This window comes from Sturnira hondurensis, unplaced genomic scaffold, assembly GCF_014824575.4.
Source record: "Sturnira hondurensis isolate 20B ecotype Veracruz unplaced genomic scaffold, ASM1482457v3 Scaffold0007406, whole genome shotgun sequence".
NCBI lineage: Eukaryota > Metazoa > Chordata > Mammalia > Chiroptera > Phyllostomidae > Sturnira > Sturnira hondurensis.
The window spans coordinates 16,895,619-16,915,725 of NW_028080037.1; the positions used below are offsets into that span (position 1 = coordinate 16,895,619).

A 20,107-nucleotide genomic window follows, 5' to 3' on the forward strand; every position below is an offset into this window, starting at 1 on the left:
CTCCCGCCCTGCCCTGGCGCCCCTGCCACAGTTCCAGGATGCACAGGCACCCGGCTAGGCCGCAGTCATGCCTCAGGGCAGCAGGCGTTGGCGCCGGGGGTCCTGACCCTGCCTGTGGGGGCACCGCCCCACCACCAGGAGCACGGCAAAATGGAATACAGCCCTATCCTCCCCACAGCAGAGACCAGGCCGAGATGGGGGCCCTGGGACATCTGCTTCCTCAGCCAGAGCCCACCGGAGATCTCCCTTCCCTCTCCACAGGTCAAGCCTGCAGCCACTGCCCAGAAAATGTCCTCGGAGCCTGCCTGTGGGGAAGGTGGAGCCCGGGGTCCAAACCCACACTTCCTTGCCCTGGGCCTGCTCCTAACACACCCACTGGGGCACCCCAGGGAGACTCTTCAGAAACTCCTCGCCTGACCTAGGAGGGCTTGTGGCCATTCTGAGCCCAATTCTAGCCCTGGCTCCTCCGTGAGGCACTGTCAAGCATGGGCAGGAAGCTGTAAGGGCAGCCTAGCAAGGATAGCAGGTCAGGCTGCTGCAACGTCCATACTGGGGGTTACTCAGCAGTGCTGCCCAGAAGTCCACCAGGTAAAGCTCGTTCCCTTAGCTCAGGCCCCACAGACCCCTCAGGCGCTGGCTCTTCCCTTCTGGGCTGACTCGAGCAGCAGGTAATGACAACCCCAGATGGTTTGCCGAGCACTCTGTGAGACACCTGACACCACTGAGTTTGCATAACTATCACAGAGCATCTCCTCACAGCCTGGGGAAGCAGGCTCCAGAATTTCTACTGCTGATTTACACAGGAGGAAACAGGTTCAGAGTCTTGAAAGCACAGGTTGGGCTGTAGACTAAAGGCAGGGTCCCAGCCCAGAGCCTCTGCACCTACCCTCTTGCATCCTTGGACATCTAGAAAACTCTGATCGTGACCATACCCTTCTCTGTAACACCCAGGCCTGTCCAGCCTGGAGCACAGGGCACTAGGTGGCCCTTCTCTCACCCCAAGAAGGTTCATGAACACAGAATCCAACTGGCTGCAAAACTCCAGCCCTTTAATAACAAATGCTTCCCCACTATCCCCACATCTCAGTACCGAGAGAACCATGGGTCCAACCACGTGTGCGCGGGAAACTGTGAAAGCCACGGTGAACAGGAGCAGCTGGTGAAGGGCTGGTGGGGCCCTGCTCCCCATGTCTCTGACTTCGAGGAGAGACAGCTGGGCACAGACACCTCTTCTCTGCCAGAGCTCCATCCAAGGGAGGCCGGGGCTGTCCATGGGCCCAGCCAGAGAGCAAGAGAGGAGGCCAGGGCCGGCAGGGGGAGGAGGGGAATGAAAACAGAAGAGACTCTGGGACTCCGGCCTGCCACCAAGCCCGGGTCCTCTCGCTTGCCTGTGCCAAGTCCAGCTGCCCAGCGCTGGCCTGGCCCATCAAGAGGCTGCTGCCACTCACACTGGCCTTGCCTTCTTGGCCTTCTTCTCAGACTTCATGGCCTCGTCGTGGGCTTTCCGCTTCTCTGCCAGTTTGTTGGCCTATGGGGAGAAAGGGGGAGTCGAGCTGGTGGAAGTGAGCAGGGAAGGAGACCCCCTCCTCTACTCGAGGACACACCTGAAAAGCAGAGCTTCCCGAACAATTAACAGACAACTACCACGGGGAAAAACAAATCTACTTGAACAACCTCAGGTGAGGAAACAAGCCCTCACTTTTGTCTTTAAAACCATGTTATGAACCCACAGCGAGTTAGGAGGATCCCTGGCTCCCAGGGCCGGAGGCGACTGCCCCATTTATCTTCTCCCCCTGGGAGAGGTGGGTACCATTCAAGCCGTCACTGGGAGCTGTCCGGGAGGGGGGCCGTCTGGCAGTATCCGCTACGAAACAGGTGGGCCTTTCCACCTGGCAATCACATTCTAAGAACTGACCCTACGGAGACTTTGGGAGGTAGGCGGGGACAGCTCCAGCGTGTTTTCTAAAAATGACTAAAAATGAAAAGTAATATAATCCTATCAGCAGGGAACAGGTGCTGTGGTTAAACAGAAAACATGCCACTCTATACAGAGCATGGCAAAGCAGGTCTACAGTTGTTCGTATGGACAGTACTAATAAGCGACAATACAAGAATAAACTCTGGTCTGTGTACTCACAATGGTAAACCTACTTTTGCCCCACCCTACATGTGGCTTGATGGTCCAAAAATAATGTGTTCCTACACGCACAAAAGAAACCTGGGGGGCTGTGACTACCTACCACCCCGAGGGCAGGCCTGCAAGCCACTTCTGCGCCCTCCATTACAGAGTTCAAGATGTACACAGAACTTTTACTTTCATTTACTTTTTCTTTTTTACAATGCACATATGTGGCTTTGTAGACAAAAACAAAATAAAACAAAACAGAAGCCTAAACAAAAACTCTCACAGGCTTCCCTGCTTTAGGCACCTAGGTTAAATGATCCTTCATAAAAGCAGGCCGGGTCTCCTGGGAAAGGTCTGTCCCCAGGTCCGAGCAGACTCGGCAACAGCCAGTGTAGGAGGGAGACTAAAGCCCTGAAGAGACCCCAGTGGAGAGCCCCTGACACCTAGATGCCTCAGAGGCCAGGCGGGCAACCTTAGAAAAAGGCTGGGTGAGAGCCCACAGTCTGCCCAGGGAAGAGCCAGCTGGCCTCAAAGGTCACCCGTGTGGCCACACCTGGCAGGAACTCACCTCACGGATTTTGCGCCTCTTGCCAAACATTATCTTGTTGTAGAGGTATTTCTCCCGCTTCTTCATCATCATGATGGCCAAGCGCTTGGCCTCACTCTCCTCCTCCTGGGCCAGCCGCTGCTTGTCCTCCAGCTTCACGGTGCCCGCCATCACCTTGGGCTTCTGGGAACACAGGGCAGATGCCGTGGATGCAGGCCCCCACACCCACCCCTGCCAGTCCCCCCAGCTCCCGCCCTTCGGGGCCAGGGCTGGCACTAAGACAGCCAGTGGCTGCTTCCCAGTCACACCCGGTGAGCTCCCCATACCTTCCCCTCCATCCTCTGCTCCTCCAGCGCTGCCAGCTGGGCCTCGTCCTCCTTTTCTGAACCAGCCTCCAAATCTTCTTCCTCTTCATTTTCTCCCTCTTCATCACCATCACTGTCATCATCTTCCTCCTCTTCCTCTTCATTCAAATTTCCTACAAATAGCCGATGGCTTCTGAATGCCCTGGGAGCCTGCTCTTTCCCTGACCAGGCAAGAACTGGTGCCAGGCCCCACCCTTTTCAGCCCTGGGGACAGTCCAAACAAAGGCACTGCAGGGCTGTCCCAACCGTGCCCCACTCTGGCACCTCTCCCTAGTCCCAGATGCCTTCCAAGGAAATTCCAGGGCCCCCTCCTCACTCCCGAGCTATCTGCACCTCCTATGTAAACTGCTCTTATCCTCAGTTACTCTGGACATTGAGAGCTCCTGACTGTAGGACACAGACGCTCTCTTGTCCTAAACCTTAGCCCACGGTGAGTTTGAAGGGGTTTGTGCCTCTGCTGCCCGCCCTGCTCTCTGGAGCTTGCCACATTTGAAGTCGGCAAGGGAAACAACCAGCTGAGGCCCAGGGGCAAAGACCAACATGGAGGGGCCTGCCCACCCTGCCCAACCCCTCGAACTCACCAGGGTGCTCTCCCCGCTGCAGGGCCAACAGCTTCAGCTTCTCAGGGGGAACGTAATCTCCTTCCTTCTCCGACACGAAGGGCGAGAGGTGTGGGGGCAGCTGCACCCCAGGGAAGTAGTCTGCCACAGGGAGGAGGAGCCGGGCATTCACAGAGTCAAACACCCACTGCGGCTGCACGTAGTACCTGGCACACGGTGGTGGCAGAGAGGGGTCACGGGGGCTGTCCGAGGCCCCACTGCACTCACAGAGGCCAGGAGACAGACCTCCGCACTCAGAACCCCAAACAGGCAGAGGGAGACGAGGGCCCTGGGGGCCTACCTGCCGATGACAGGTGTCTGCTGCCCAGGCCGGTCAACAATCTGGTGGGTGACGCAGGAGTCTGTGACGTCATAGGTGGCCCCGATGCACACAGACTTGTCCCAGGACACATCCCCTCCAAAGCTCCTACAGGCATAAGGGAAGCCCACAAAGGTACTCGGGCATGAGGTGCCTACACTGGAACCTACTGGCCACCAAGCTCACCCTCCTAGGACACAGCATCTCCTCCTTACCCCAGGACCCCGCATGCTGCCTTAGGCTGGTGAGAAAGTGATGCCAGCTGCACCCCGATGAACCCTTCCTATGTGCTCGGGGTATACCGGGCACTGTCCAAGCACCATTTTGTTGAGCCCTCATGATACCCTAAGAAGTGGATGCTGACACCATCCCGAAGTCATCGGCGGGTGTCCAAGGCAGCCCCGTGCAGAGCAGACCCACCCCAGAGTGTGGCAGAGCCCATGCTGGCCACCTCTCTACCTGATGATGAAAGCCAGGGCCTCACGGGGCACCTCGCGGCTCAGGAAGAACTTCAAGCCCTCAAAGAGCTTTTTCTGCTTCTCCTGTGCTTCCAGCTCCTTCCTGCGGTCCTCCTCCTGCGCTGCCATCTCCTACAGAGACAGGGCCCAGGCCTTGAGCTGTCAGGTCTTCCCACACCCCTGATGCAGGGCTGGGTTAGAGGTGAACCGCCCCCACCCCAGCTTCCTTCCAGATCCCTTGGTCCTAACACCCCGCCCCCTCCACCTGCTCCTCGAAGGAGGCAGCACCGTCCTCACCCCATCAGCAGGAAACTCGTCCACCTCAGGCTCCTCCTCTGCAGGCACCACCACGCGGGCCAGACTGGCGCCGAGGGCTGCCAGTTTCTACAGAAAAGGAACAGGGCTGCAGGGCTGCTGCTTGCAGGTAGGCGGGGTGGGGGTGGGGTGTCCTTAAATGGGAGGTGGCCCAGGTTGGGCAGAGGTAGTGGTGATAGTTCCAGGACATCAGTGGGTCTGGGTTCCCAAAACCACATATGTAGCTATGTCCAACCCCGGGCCATGGACCACCCTTCTGAAGGATACAGGGCCAATGCCCTGGAAGCCTCTCTCACCTCCATGGAACTCTCGGAGTCCAACGCATAGCTGTCCTCACGGGCTGTCACCTCTGTGCGGGCCTGACCCTCAAGCTAGAAGGCAGGGGGAGGTCAGAGGAAGAGGCTGCCCACGGCCCCTCCCCCACATGGGAGGAGAAGGGCTATGCCCCTTCACGGGGAGAAGGTGGCACCAAGCTGGGCCTCACCTTGGGTGGGTAGTGCAGGTTGAGTGACTGGTAGAGGCGGAAGTTGACGAAGCCCAGCAGGGTGGTGTAGAACTCGGTGAAGGTGGCCATGACCCTGTAGTCCACGTCTGTTGGGTGCTGGGGGGCACAAGAGGCATGTCAGCAGGGTAGGTACAGAGATGACAATGACAACCCACACAAGGTGAAAGACTCCTCCAGGGCAGCCCTGCCTTGAGATTCTGCCCCACAGGACGGGGCTATATGGTGTGTCCCAACCCAGGAGCATTCTGGGCACCACTGAAGCTCTGGACAGGGGTCCCAAGGGACAGGGGAGTCCCAGAGGCCAGTGCCAGATACCCAAACCATGTAGGAGGATCTAGAAGGGAGCAATGAGAAGCCTTCGTCATGCCGTTCCCAGGACTGGCAGGCACCTCCACCCCCCACTCAGGCTTTGTACTTGCAGAGGCCGCCTTTCCTGACCAGTCTGGTCAGAGCTCATGCCTTCCATTACCCATCCCGCCATCTTCGTTTAATGTCGTCTCTGGGACTGGCCCACAAGTGCCCTGAGGACCATATTCCCAGAGCCTAGCAGCACTGCTACCCTAAGCTCTGGCAGGAGCCTTGGGACAGATGCTCAGAACTGAGTGACCTGGCCCCAGACCCAGCTAGAAACAGGCACGCCTCGAGCACACAGGACAGGCCGGGGTAGCCACCTGACTCAGCCCCACGGAGCTCTGGGGAAATGGTGGGGAGAAAAGGGTTCCCCTTAGCCCTTGAGGAAACAATAAAGCAAAACAGGGCAAGGATCTGAGAGCCAAATCAGAGCACCCCAACTCAAGCAGCACTGTCCCCCACAACCAGCGAGCCTAGCCCAGCCCCGCTGACCCCTGGGACCCAGACAGGAGGATGTGCCAAGCAATGTCAAAATCAGTGATGATCACACCCTTTTTGTGCCGGGTGTGCCTGTGGCTCCCCATCCTGCCAGCAGGCAGTGACCTGGCTATGGGGGCACAGGGGCCAGGAAGTACCCCACTTGTGCCCACACTTACACCTCTGTCCTTCTGAAAGCATCTGCAGGACCCCCGATGGGCCTGGCGTGCACCTGGGCACCTACTCCATTCCCTACGGTACAGTGTTGAGTGGGGTTTCCCCCCACCTGCCTGGGTCCTACTTTGAGGGGCCCAGCACTGCCACTAAGGGGGAGTGGACACATCAGGGCCTCCCTACAACCCAGTACTGGTCCTCCATCTTCCTGCTGAGAGGAAGTAGCGGCAGTGAGCTGGCCAGGGAGGAAGGAGAAAGAGGCGGAGGTTCCCCTCCCCCAGGCCAGCTGTGTGGAGGCTGGCCCCCACAGGGCCCTATTCACCCCCAGAGGACACACAAAGCCCAGTCTGAGCAGCATGGGGGTGGGACATCAGAGAGGAGGAAGGAACAGGAAGGCCAGAGAGGAAGGAGGAAAGGGAGGGTGGTGAGGAAGGAAGGAAGGAAGGAAGGAAGGAAGGAAGGAAGGGAGGGAGGGAGGGAGGAAGGGGAAAGGAGGAACAGAACAGGGAAGAGGAAAGACCCATGGGTTCTGGCACACCAGCTTGTCCCAAGGAGTGGGAACAAGGACTGCCGAGGGCCAAGCCCACCTCCTGCCCACATACAGGCTGCAGCCTGCACCAGCCATCACCGTCGCTCTGCACTCAGAGTGGTTCTGACCCTCGAACCCCCACCAGCCCAGGGTAAAGGAGAGGAGCCCAGAGCCTGGCTTTGCCCCGGAACTCCTGATAACCCCATCAGGGGTTATCACCACCCCACCACCCCATCAGGCTGGTGGGTCTGCTCTCCACGGAAGGCACCAGCGCACAAGCAGGAAACTGGGCCGAACGCAGGCCCACAGAATGACAAGTCAGGTACTGATTCTGGCTGAGACCCTTTGGCGGACTAGAGGCTAATGACACCCCCATAAGGAGACAAAACCAGGATTTCTCTCCACAGAACCCTGCTAAAAATTTCGGTCTAAGAGAAGATAAATAAGTAGTGCCCCACACTTAATTCTTCCCTTGTGTTCACCCTCCCACTGCTCCCAGGCCCCAGACCTGTGTGTGTGGCGGGCAGGGGGGAGGGGGCAGGGTGCGGGTGACGGGAGTGAAGGAGGCTGAGGAGTTAAGCAAAGCAGCTTGGCCAAGGTCTGGCAGCTGCCAGCAACAGAGCAGGATGAGGACCCCAGTGGGTCGGAAAGTAGGGCTGAACTTGGCCACGGTCCAGACCCTAGCAGCCACTCAATATTCATTCGGCTCCCCAAAGGGCACCTTGAAATCCTCACGACAATGCTTAGACGGCGAAAGCACATCATAAACAGAGAGGCACAGAGAGGTGAAGGAACACATTCAAGATCACCAACTGGGGGATGCTGGAGCCGGGCTGGCTCAAGTTCTTCTAACGACACCATCCCCACAGCCCAAGCCAACACTCAGGAACACAGCACACACCAGACTTTGCAGGACAGCAAACCACCTCTTTGCTCGTTTGACCTTATCTGTCTAGGAACCAGAGGAGAGCCCATCACAAGCCCCTCCCTCCCCATGGGCACACTCACGTCATGGGAGAAGGCATAGGGCGTGATCCACACAATGGGCTGCCCCAACACATCGGCCTGGTAGTAAATGCCTTTGATGGACAGGAAGACCTGGGGGGAGAGGAGGAAAGCATGGTAGAAACCAAGGCGACAGTGAAGGAGAGAGCAGGTGGGGGGCCCTGCCAGGCTGCCCGGAGCTCACCTTGCGCAGGGCCCGAGCGGCGATGACATAGTGCATGAACTCCACAGTGAGCCTGCGGCACAGCTGAATGGTCTGCACGTGGCACTTGCCGGTCCGGGGGAAAGTGGAGAAGAGAAAGCACATCGAGAGGGCGTCGTCCAGGTCCCGAAGGGCGTCGATGAACGTGGGGTACCTGCGTGGCCGGAAGGGCAGTACTTACAGGTTTAGCCATGGGCCGCCCTGGAGGCCCCATCCCTAAGCCAGGCCTTGCACTGCCACCTCCTGACCATAAAGCCAGGCAATGCCAGCTTCCCCACAGCCTTGGGAGGAACCATGGAACCAGAACACGCCCACTTAGCTCTGAGAATCAGAGAAACCCTGATGGAGTCTCCAGGACACCCACTGCAAACTAAGGACTCGGCCTCAACCCACTTCCACACATTGTGTGGTCAAAGAGGGCAGACTGAGTCGATGGCTCTCTCTCTTTCAAGGTGGAACCTTCACATCACAGGAAATCTGTCTGGAGGTTCAAGACAGAAAGCAGAAAAATGTGACGCTGACCTAGGGGACCAGTGTGGAGAAAGGGGGCATGCCTGTCCTCAGCAGCACTCATGGCCACTGGTCACCAGAGTGGGTTGTCTGGTTTCTCACCACCAAGACTGTCATTTGGTTTACAGAACCAATTAGAACCAGACAGTAAGAATGCTGGAACGTGGTCCTGGCCAGGAAGAGCCAGAGCAATAACGTACTTCAGAAATCCCGTGGAAAATCAGGAAGCCGATGGGAACAAGCCTTCTTGGCAGGACCCACTACTGGATGGCTGCCCCGCTGAGGGATGGAGGTGCAGGTCACAGGGGGACACTGGAGTACGAGCACTGACACCCGAATTCCTGTCCCAGCTGTGACCCAGGGTGGCTCACTTTGTTTCTCTTCATCCCACAGTTTCATTTGGAAAACAATTTTGGAGCTCACTGTTGGCTTAAAACTGGGCTCTTGCAGCTTCCTGGAAACATCTGGGGACAAGTGGATGGACAAGGCTTCAAGTCTCCCTCTCTCAGCCAGGGCAGCCATCAAAGCCTCTGGCATCCGCATTACCTTCCAGGAAGCTTCATTTTGCAGAAAGCGTTCTGTTGCTTCGAAAAGGGACTCTCTCTGAAAGCCACAGGACCAGAGATGGCCAAGTCCTTCCAGCCCTGGATGGCATCACTCACTGAAAATGAGCCAGGAGGAGCCTGCCAAGTCTTCAAACCCAGACCAAGATGGAAGAAGGCTGCAGGGACTTCAAGCAAGACAACAGGAGGACAGCATCTGGTTCCCAGGCACACAGGCCAGAGCCTCAGTTGGCCCCCTCTGGTGCCTCGCAGTTTCCTTACTCTCCACCTCCCAGCACCCCCACCAAACCAGGCCCTTTGCAGAAACAGCACCATTTCTGAGCCACTTGCTTTTCCTTCTTAACCAACAGCTAAGGAGATGGGGGAGGGGAAGGGGTGACATGGAATGGGAACACCACAGCCATATTGGCCCTGGGTGTGTGCAAGAATCCAGACACTTGCTTTTTTCTTGTGTATTTATTTCCACTTGTTCCACACAACAGCTGTATCAGTCAGGACAGGAGCTATGGTCATCTCTCTGTCACAGGGGAGGACTTACTCAGAGCAGAAACTGTTCTTGGGCCACCCAACTCACAGGCTGTGGGGCTGGGGTGAGGACACCAGCTGTCGAGCTCCTAGGCCAAGGCCCCTCCTGTACTAGCCCATGGCTGGGCTAGCTTGGTGCAGCCAAGTGTGCACCTTCAGCTTCTAGCCTGAAGCTCAGTGTTCCCAAGCCATCAGCCCACAAGAGAGGGTGGACATTCATGTAGCCTAGGGTTTCTGAATCTTAGCACTTCAATGTTTTGGGTCAGGCTGTTATGTGTTGTGGGGACTGTCCTATGCACTGTAGTGTGTTGAGCAATATCCCTGGCTTTTACCCACTAAAAACTAGAAGACCCTCCCATCCAAGTCAGTCTTACCCTGGTCAAGAACCACTGATTCAGACAATGAATGAGTGGGACTGCAGAGAAGGCTGAGCAAGGAATAGTTAAGGCCACATCCTCCAGGTATGACCATGTACCTGATATGCATTCTTCAGAACTCTGGCTCTTTTACCCCAGGGCCTTTGCACTTGCTGTTGCCTCTGCTTGGACTGTGCTTCCCTTCAGTGAGGCCTCCTCTGACAAGCCTGTGACTACATGTGCCCTCCAGTTCTCTGCCCACAGTCAGCATCCCTCATGGCACTCACCATGACTTGTAATCATTATAGAAATTTGGCAGTTTGGTTTCTGGTCTGTTTCCTCCACCAGGATGCCTGCAGCTCAGGCAGAGTCTTGGTCTGGTTCCCCACCGTATCCCCAGTGCTCAGTCTGAGCCCCCAACTCACCGCTCCTTGACAATGTGGTCTAGCTTGTAGTAGGGCTTGTTGTCCTTCAGACGCTCCACGGTGTTCCACTCACTCTTCCCATAGGCCTTCCGGAGCTTGCGGACGAACACCTAGAAGAGAGGAAAAGAGAGCTGATGCAGGGGCCCATGGTCCTGGAGACCCGTCTTCCATGTAGGAGGGATATGTAGGGTAGGAAGACCCTCAAGGCCTCCTGAAGTTGTCTGATCGTGCCACCTGCTCCCTCAGCCCAGGATCTGCAAAACAGCTAACTCTAAGGAACGTCAAAACTGACCCCTTTGCCAAGCCCTGACCAGTGTGGCTCGGTTAGTTGAGCGTTGTCCCTCCAAGCAAAGTTGCTGGTTCGATTCCACATAATCATGTTTCAGTTGACAGCCTAAATATATGACTGTGGCCCCATAAATTATGATGAAGCTGAAAAATTCCTATCACTACTGGTATCCCAGCCATCGTAACGCCAAAGCACAATGCATTACTCGTGTGTTTGTGGTGATGCTGGTCTAAACAAATCTACTGCACTGCCCATTGTACAGAAGTACAGCCCACTGTGTGAAGTATACATTACCTGATAATGATAATAAATGACTGTGTTACTGGTTTATGTGTTTACTGTATTATACTTTAATTTTATTTTAGAGTGCACTTTTTCTACCTATAAAAAAAAGCTTGCTGTAAAACAGTATGCCACGTTATGCTGGCAACTGCCTCATACATCTCAAGTTTACTGTGTCTGTCTATTGCATTATTTTCTCTTGGCCTTAATTTAATATGTTTCTTTGCACAGTAACATGCTGTACAGATTTGCGGCCTAGGAGTAATAGGCTACTCCATATACCCTAGAATCGTATAATGATGAGGGTAAGTCTTGAGAATTTCATCGTTAGTGATCGTGACTGTAGTTTTAAAACCCAGCAGCAAAACAGGGCCAGCCACGCACGCACCTCAGTGGACTTGGACAACAGGGCAAGCAGCTAGCAATGGCCACTAGGTGGCACCCCACCCCTCCACAGAGGGCCTCAGCCAGGCCCTGCTGTTCTGCAAAGGCTTCAGTAACAGCAGTCTACTTTCAATTATTTGCATTTGGTATAAACAGGTTTTTCCTTTACCTGTGGTATTTGAGCATTTAATGGTTTATGTTTGTGGAATGAAAAGCTTGGTCTCTTCCAAGTAGTTCCAGGAAGAATCTGAATAGCAGCGGCGTTCTGGAGCAGAGACCACACCTGAGAGCCCCTGAAACAGCATCACCTTTGTCTCGGAAGCAATACATTCACTCTTTTACAGAAGCACCAGGGGAGAAGTACTACAGGTAAAGCATTAATCATCTGCCAGGTCCTGTGCAAATGATTTCCACATGTGATCCCAATCAATCCTAGCGACACTCCTTTCAGGTAGAATATGTCACCCTCTCACAGGCTTGCTCAAAGAGGCTAAACGGTCTGCCTGCAGTAACCATCAGTGGGCCAGGGAGCTGCGATGGGCCCACCCGAACAGACCCTAGCCCTGGGCCTCACCTTGTATTCTCGGAACTTGTTAACGATGGGTTCATGGAGGAGGAACTTGATGTCTTTGATAAGGTAAAAAGTCCGGGCTGCCGTGGAGCCCTTGTTAACCTTCTTCTTGTGTTTGGGCTCATGGGGATAAATGCCCTTCAGGATGCACAGCCGCCTGGAAGGGAAAGGCCATTCCTTCTGTCAGTGAATGTGCTGAGCACTGGCCAGGCCAGGCCTGGAAAACAGCACTGACAGGGAACGTGAGGGCCTGCCCTTGGAGAACTCACGTCCTAATGAGGAGCCTGACAATCACAAGTTGCCCCAAAATCACATACTGGAGACTGTCACAAGCACCAGAGGGGAAATAATCAGGATGTTAAAGGGGCCTGATGTCAGGTACCCTTTTTAGCAAGGTAAGTCAAGAAAGGCCCTTGCTGAGAAACCAACATTTCAGCCACATAAAAGTGGGAAGAGCATCCTGAAAAAGACGAAGACCGTGAGGGTGGAAAGTGCGGGGCACAGCTAAAGCACTAAGAGTGGGCCAGGTGGCAGGGCCTACCTGCCGTGTGGGAGTCTGGGTTTGACTCTGTAAGGAGTTGTAGGGCCAGGAGTCTCTTCTGCCAGAAGGAAGGGGATGGGTGACAGAAACTCAAACAGAGAGCAGCAGGGTGTTGTACCAGTGGGCTCATTCTGATGACTGGGCTACGTAACCCGGGGCTCCTCCAGCCTCCCCACAGAGTGCACCTGGCAAAGAACAGCGTACTAAAGCACAGACAGGCAACAAAGAGGAATACAAGAATTCCAGATGGAGTTTGTGGCAATGAAGCAAAGACAGAGATGCATCCGAGTTTTCCTTGTGCGGCTCACTCCCCAAGCACACCCAAGGCTCCCATCCTACTCCTTTCCAACGCACCTGAAGTCGGGCAGGCTCAACTGCAGCTTCTTCCGGGCTTTGTTTCGGGTGATGTAGTTGGTGGCAGAGCCTCGTTCATACTTGGAGAGAAAAAACAATTACCCATTAGCAGTGACTGAAATGACTGACATTGATCTTTGGGCATGTCTCCTGCCAGAAGCAAGTATCACTCTGCTAAATGGCTCAGAGGCTCCCAGGATAGGAAACACTGTAGGGAAGGAGCCCACCCACCTGAGTGAGTTCTCCTGCACTGTCCTGGCAGTGATCAACATAACAGACACAAATACCTGCACTGGGGACTGTGAGGTTGCTATGGATCCGGTGATGGGCCAAGCATTAGTAATAGCTCTAAGTACTGACCATTATAATTAGTGATGTCCACATATTATTTTCTTCAATCCCCATAACACTGTGAGGTGGGTGTCATCAAAACTCCCATTCCACATGGGAGGAGACGTCTCAGTAAAATAACCCACCCAGGTCACATGGCTTTTTAAGATCTGGGGCTGCAAGTCAAACCCCGGTCTGAGTCCGGAACCTGAACACCTAACCCCCTAAGCCAGTGTTCTCAACTTCTTTTCATTATAATCACTGCCTACCAGCAGAAGTGTTTTTAGACATTTCCCCCCATAGTTGCTCCCTCTTACAGTCCATGAAATGTTAATACTACAGGAATACTGTAGAACTATTTGTGTAATGTGGTCCTTTAGAGGGCCACAAACCACTGTAATATCTAACCACCCCTCCAACAAGTTTTTGTTCCCTTGGGGATAATATGTGCTCTAAGTGGCAAAGCCTCTCCCTTCCTCATTCATTCATTTGACAGACAATAACAGGACCTCAACTAGGCTCCAATCATGAAGCTAGATGCTATGAGGGCAATGGAAACAGAAAGCCTAGTCTCTACCTACTCCCAAGGAGCATACTGCTTTGAACAACCATATGGATGTCTATGCTGCCAAGATGCTGCCTCACACTCACATCTGTCTCCCTGATAAAGAGTAGCAGTACACTGTATCAAGCACCGTGCTAACCAAGTATATCCTTTCTATATCCAGAGTGATCTCCCTCTGGAGTCAGACACCAGGGGCCTCGATGGTCAGGTGCATATCTAAAGCACTAAACCTGCAGCCTCCTGAGGAGTATATTTATGAACAACACAGTCACAAAACACACCCTTCGTTCATTCTTTCCTTCAGATATTTATTGTCTATCAGGCCCATGCCAAATCCTGGGGATACAAAGATGAGTCTCAGGTTGTCTCAGAAAGTTGTCTTCATTAAAAGTGTCTTCCATTGCCCAGTTTTCAACTGGGGTGATTTTACTCCAAGGTGCGTGTGGTGGGGAGGCATTTGGGGTTGTTGGGTGCTTTTGGCATCTAGTGAGTTAAAAGGTCAGGGGTGTGGCTAAACATCCCACAGTGCACTTTTCACGACAGAGCCTTACCTGGCTCAGAATGGCTGTGAAACCCACCTTTAAAAACTGCCATGATTTGTTTACATCCCTGCATCTGGGCCACAAAGGAAAACTTTCCATTTTCTATCCTTGCAATTCCAAACACTAGTGCTCACTGGATGCTCAACAGTGTGTTGGATTAAACACAAATTGGCAAAGGACACTTTCAAGCTAAAGGAAACACTTCAGGAAACTGCATCTTCCTCACCCTCATCCCTTCCCCAATCTTTTCATGACACCCACCTGATTCTCCACGCAGCACCAAGAACTCCTTGAAAAGTCGATCAGGTCACTCCCTGTTTAGCTGACTCCTGACTCCTACTGCCCTTAGAACAAAACCCAAGCTCTACCCCGTGGCAGACAGGCCTTCCAAGATTCGGTCCCTATTTATCCCCAATCTCAGCAGATGCCATTCTTCCCTTCGTTTATTATACCCCAGCGATCACGGTGTCCTTCCGATTCCTTGCCAACAGCAAGCCTTTCCTACCTAAGGGCCTTGGTACTTAGTTTCCCTGCCAGGCTTGTTCAATAAGCATTCCTGTGCCCCAGAGCCCACCTGAGGTCTTCTGGTCTTTAGATCATTTGACAGTCTTCTGAGTTCTATCTGATTATTTTAGTGTTCATCTTCCCTAGAAAATGGAAAATGAGCTCGGGGAAATCAGATACCACATTTGATTGTTTAGGTCTCCATCCCCAGTCTCCAGGGCAGGGCCTGGTTCCAGAGAAAAAGTGGATAACAAGTTCTTGAGATGATGAATTCTACGTAACGGAGAACTCCATGTACTGCGTATCACCCTCTACTTAGTAAACAGCTGTCCCTAGACTAGGCCTCCTTTTGGGGTAAAGTTATACTTGGTTGTCAACTCTCTTACATCCCTAGTCCCGGGTTCCTTCCCGGATTTCACCGGACAGGTACTGCCTTCCTCGCCCATCTTCGGATCGGATCCCTTCTTACAGCTGTCTCCCGTCGCGCTAACCCCAATCGTTTCGGTAACTACAAGAGACCGAGGCCGGGGAAAGGCGCAGTCCCCAGGCTCCGTCATACCCCTGTTTCCCACCTCCCAAGGCCCCCTCGCCAACCCGCCCCAGGATCCCTCCGACTCACCTTCTTCTTCTCCAGGCCTCCCATGGCTCCACGCTGAAAAGGCTACTAAGTGCGCGGACTGACAGCGCCACTTCTTCCTGCACATGCCCTCCGTAAGGCCCCGAGGTCCCAACGCTGCCGGTCTGCGCAGGCTGCCCAACAAAGTGCCCGAGCGAGTCCAGAAATAGATGGGGCTTTCCTCCTAAAGATTTAAGGAGGAAAAAATCCGTGAGACTGTTCTTTTGAGGTCTTTCCCATATATGAGTCTATTACAGACAGTTTTAACGTCTAAACGAAGGAAGGTATTCAGGCATTTCTATAGTTATCCTGATGCCGAACGTACGGCATCTCTGAGCCCCGTTGCATGTTGGGATGGACGGAGGGCTGAAGGCTTAAAGATAGCGCAGGGACTTCTGGGATGCAGAGGGAAGCCGCACTTCGAGGTGCAGGAGCGCGTTATGGTGTTATGGTAACGGTTGCTAGGCGGCTTCGGAATTTAGCACTCCACTCTCAAAAGCTGCCGCTAGGGGCACTAAATGAGGTTGCGTTCGGTTAGTTGCCGGCCACGGGCCTTCCAGTAATTTCGTTCGCTGTTATGCGTATAAAATAAAGCAAAAGCAGACGTTTATCCTACAGAGGTAGAGAAACCTGAGAGGCAGCTTATATTTTCTGGTTGAAAAATGACGAACGGTCAAGCAGAGTTATAGAACTCATAGTATATTTTAAATGTGCATTTAATACGTTTGAGCTTTTAATATGTATATATGAATTTTGTACTGTGTTCCTCAAAAGATAACTACAAGATTTTTACAAATATTCACACCAGAAATTTTAAAGTTCTTTGGTGTGTTTTTCATCAGGGCTCCAAACTCGATTTGAAGTTTGCCTCACATTTTTAAATTTGAGGCCCTTGTGAACCCAGCCCAAGGTCATGGATATAGAACTTACCCTTTAGAGGAAGATACATCATTGGCCAATGCTTGCTTTGAACAATGTGAATTTTATTATCTACTTTAAAGCCAAAACAAAATTAAAACCCAAGAACTCCACAGTGAAAAATGAAATGAAAACTGGGGAAGGGAAAGTGAGCTGGCAAAGACTTTGAGAATTACCAGGGCCATGTGGGGTTCACAGTAGTAGATTGAGAGTGTTTCAAAAGAGTAGTGGGACTGGTAAAGGGGACAGAGAAACAGACCGTACGAGCCAGAGGCAAATATTTGGCGGCTTCAGAGAGTGACAGAGTTCATTACGACTGGCTGAGAGTAGAAGAATGGATCTGAGAGGGCAGTAGTGGCTGTTTCATGAAAGGATTACAGGAGCAAGGCCAGTGTCAGAGGCATGTGACCTAGGCAGTTGCCCATGGTCTGGTGTTGATTCAATGCTAATTGCTGTCTTTAAAACTGTTAACAACTTTTCACCAAGGTACTCTGCATTTTCATCTCTCACTGTCTCTCTCAGATCGCATAGCTCATCCTGCACAGGAGGGATCCCATTTTGCTCACGTTGAATTTGCAGGGTCATAGAAGATACGGGTAAAGATGTCTAGGAAAGCAGTTGTACCTTCAAGTCTACAGCTCAGGATAAAGGTCATGTAGGTACTGGATTTTACAGATATGGAAACTGAGGCTCAGGGAGGTGAAGGGACTCACCTCAAGATCACTCAGCTGCTGAGTAGTGGAAAATGGACTCTCCTTAGGCAGCCTGGCTGCAGAGCCCGCTTTGAAATCACACCACACTGCCTAATGAGTTGTGGATAGGCCCGAGCATGCAACACTTAGTTCCTTCCTCTCTGTCTTTACAAACTGTTATGTGACTCCAGGATCATGCAAGGAAGTTTATATCCACATAGCGAAGAATTTTTAACAATTAGAGCCATCCACCCACAGAATACTTTGTGACATACCAAACCTCCATCTCCATTGTGGTGAAGAGGCCCGGATGCTGACGGCAGACATACCTGGCTTCATCTCGAAACTGATCAAGCCACTTCACCTCTCTTCTCGGGGACAACACCAACTACGTAAATTGTTGTCAACTTAAATATTTTTAAATTATTTTTAAAAATAGATAATAGTGGTAAAGCCACTTTAAAAGACACTTTGGCCATTTCTTACAAAGCTAAACGTGGTCTTACCATTCAAGCCAACAATGGCATTTCTAGGTATTTCCTCCATTGATATGAATTTTAAATGTCCACACATGAATGTTTATGGCAGCTTTATGCAGAGTTGTCAAGATTTAGAAGTAGCCAAGATGTCGTTCAATAGGTGAATGGATAAACACACTGTGGTATATCCACGAAATGGAATATTATTCAGCAATAAAAAGAAATGAGTTATCAAGCCCTAAAAAGATGTGGATAAATCTTAAATGCATATTGCTACACAAAAGGAGCCAGTCTGCAAAAGCTGCACATAAGACTTCAGTTTTATGACATTCTCAAAAAGAAAAACTATATAGTGTTTAAAGATCAATGGTTCACGGAGGTTCGGTGCTAAGGGGGATTTGTAAGGTGGTAAAACTATTTGGTACTGGAGGGTGTATGACATTCTGCATTTGTCAAAAATCCATGGAATGTCACAGCATAAAGAATGAATCTTGTATGCAAGTCAACAAAAATAACTTAGGAGATCAGTGGAACCCCGGGTGAAATGCAAAATGTGACAAGCCAATCTAACAGTTTTACAAATGTGTGAAACAACTTCACTGAAGAGGGTGTGGGAGAGAAAGGTGAGGACATGAGTAATTTGTCCGTAATCACTTGGCCATATGTAGGGGTGACTTCTCTCTTGAGTCCCCCCCAGTTGCCATGGACTAGAGTGAATAATGGCCAAGTCATTATGTGATCTGCTTAGGGAGGAGAGGTGAGCTGTGGCCAGTTTCTCAGGGGAGACAAAGGCCAGCAGCGGCCAGTTTCCCCAGGAGAAAAAGGCCCTGAGCGCCTTTCTCCATAGCCTTTTATTGGGTTGTAATACACAGGAATACATGGCGGCAAGGATCAAACAGTAGATAACATTTCAAAGATATCTGAGGGCTTCAGAGTCTGAGTCAATGTCTGTCAGGAAGAGAGTTACAGAAACTTTGGGAAACATTCATTTCCTCTAGCACTCTTATCATATGAATGAAAGCACTCTTAGCAGAACAGATTTCACAGGTTTATCAGGAAGTCTTTGTGGTGCCAGATTTTCCCCCAGGACACACTCTAGCAAGGCAAGGAGCTGCACCCTTCCCCATCAGGTACTCAGGCTTAAGGGGATTAGAGCCAGGAAGCGCTTCTCCCAGAGAACATGGGGACTCTGGCTATGTCAAAGCCTGGGGGCCAGAGTCCATTGCTTTTTGTTGCAGCCCCCCCCACCCCCCGCCGCCCCCAGTCCTTCCATGAAGGCCTCCCAAGTGATTAAGTCTGGCTTAGGTTGCCCCCCGCTGTGAGGGGTCTTACCCGTCATTGACTTCCAACCAAGCTTTAGGGGCAGGGAGAGTAAACTGAGACAGCGTTTGCTACCAGAGACAGGCTTTGTTTCCTGTGGCTGGCATTCCAAAGGTCGTCCCTTGCCCTTAGCCACAAAGGGTACAGAATCAATTTCTAAAACCAGGCAGAGCGGTCCACAACAGCAATATTCTATGTGAGGGTTTATTTCTGGCCTCCCAGTTTTATTCCATTGGTCTCTATGTGTATCCTTATGCCACACTGTTTTGCTCACAACCACTTCATAAGTTTTTGAAATCAAGAGTGTGAATGTTCTAATTCTGTTCTTCCTTTTCCAGTATTATTTTGGCTGTTAAGAGCCCCTTGCAGTTTAACATGAATTGAAGATAAACTGTTTCAGTTTTGCAAAAACTGCCATTGGAATTTGATTCCGGAGGAGGACTGTGGACTCAACCAAGTAGTATCACAGTTGCTGTGGAAGTGGTATTGCTAGAGCAGAGTGATAAAGCTTGAGACATGTGGTTTGCTGCCATTGATTTAGTGAGTGCATTTTTTTCCATTCGATTTAGGAAAGAGGCTTGGAAACAGATCTCATTCTCATGGAACTGACAAAATATTATTCAGAGTTTTGCATATGTTAGTTCTTTTGCCCTGTCTCATAATACAGTCTGAAGAGCCCTGGATCCCTTGGAAGGCCCACAGAACATCACACTGATGGGGCCCACTGGTCTCATGCTGATCGGGCAGGACAAGCGAAGAAAGCAAACATGCAGCAGAGCAAATAGCGCCCGGCTTGGGCCATCACATCCAGCCAGCCCTATGGTTCTGAGGCAGTGCTGGGAAAGATGTAGAATGGAGCTTCTCTCAAGCCCCAGTGGGAGAATCACAGTGCAGGGCTCTGGAATTCTGTGGCAAGGTCATGCCATCCACCGCAGAGAACTGCATACCTTCTGAGAAAGTTCCTGGCCTGGCCCTGGGCCCTGGTACAGACAGCATCAGTGCAAAAGACCAATTATGCCTTAATATTACTTAAAAGTAATTTTGAACTAGCAGACTCCCTAAAGGGTCTCAGAGACCCCCAGCTATCCAAAGACCATACTTTTTGAACCGCTCTCTAGGGTTTGGGACTAAGGATTTTCTTTATTTTCTTTTTCTTCCTCCTCCTTCTCTGCTCTCTTCCTTTTCTTTCTCCTTCTTCTTTCTTAACAAGTCTGTATTTTCTAGTTTTTTAATGCAATCAACATGTCATTTATGAAATTTTTTAATTTTAAGATTAATCATGGAACAATCTGAGAGTAACCAGAGGGGAGATGGGAGGTGGGAGGGGATAATGGGGGGAAAGAGGGGACAGGATTTCAGGGACAAAATGA

At 51.9% G+C, this 20,107-nt stretch overlaps 1 protein-coding gene across 1 annotated transcript; it reads right to left on the minus strand.

Annotated features, from left to right (window-relative positions):
- Positions 1 to 1,022: 1,022 nt before the first annotated feature.
- Positions 1,023 to 15,452, minus strand: PES1 (pescadillo ribosomal biogenesis factor 1). Its single transcript, XM_037052516.1, has 15 exons — positions 15,332 to 15,452; positions 12,772 to 12,851; positions 11,880 to 12,033; positions 10,351 to 10,460; positions 7,954 to 8,125; positions 7,773 to 7,862; positions 5,213 to 5,329; positions 5,025 to 5,099; positions 4,711 to 4,797; positions 4,415 to 4,545; positions 3,938 to 4,063; positions 3,619 to 3,803; positions 2,999 to 3,150; positions 2,694 to 2,855; positions 1,023 to 1,528 (listed from the first exon to the last, which is right to left on the minus strand). The coding sequence occupies exons 1-15, from the start codon at positions 15,353 to 15,355 to the stop codon at positions 1,445 to 1,447; spliced, it is 1,749 nt and encodes a 582-aa protein (XP_036908411.1). The 5' UTR covers positions 15,356 to 15,452; the 3' UTR covers positions 1,023 to 1,444.
- Between the last annotated feature and the right edge of the window lie 4,655 nt (positions 15,453 to 20,107).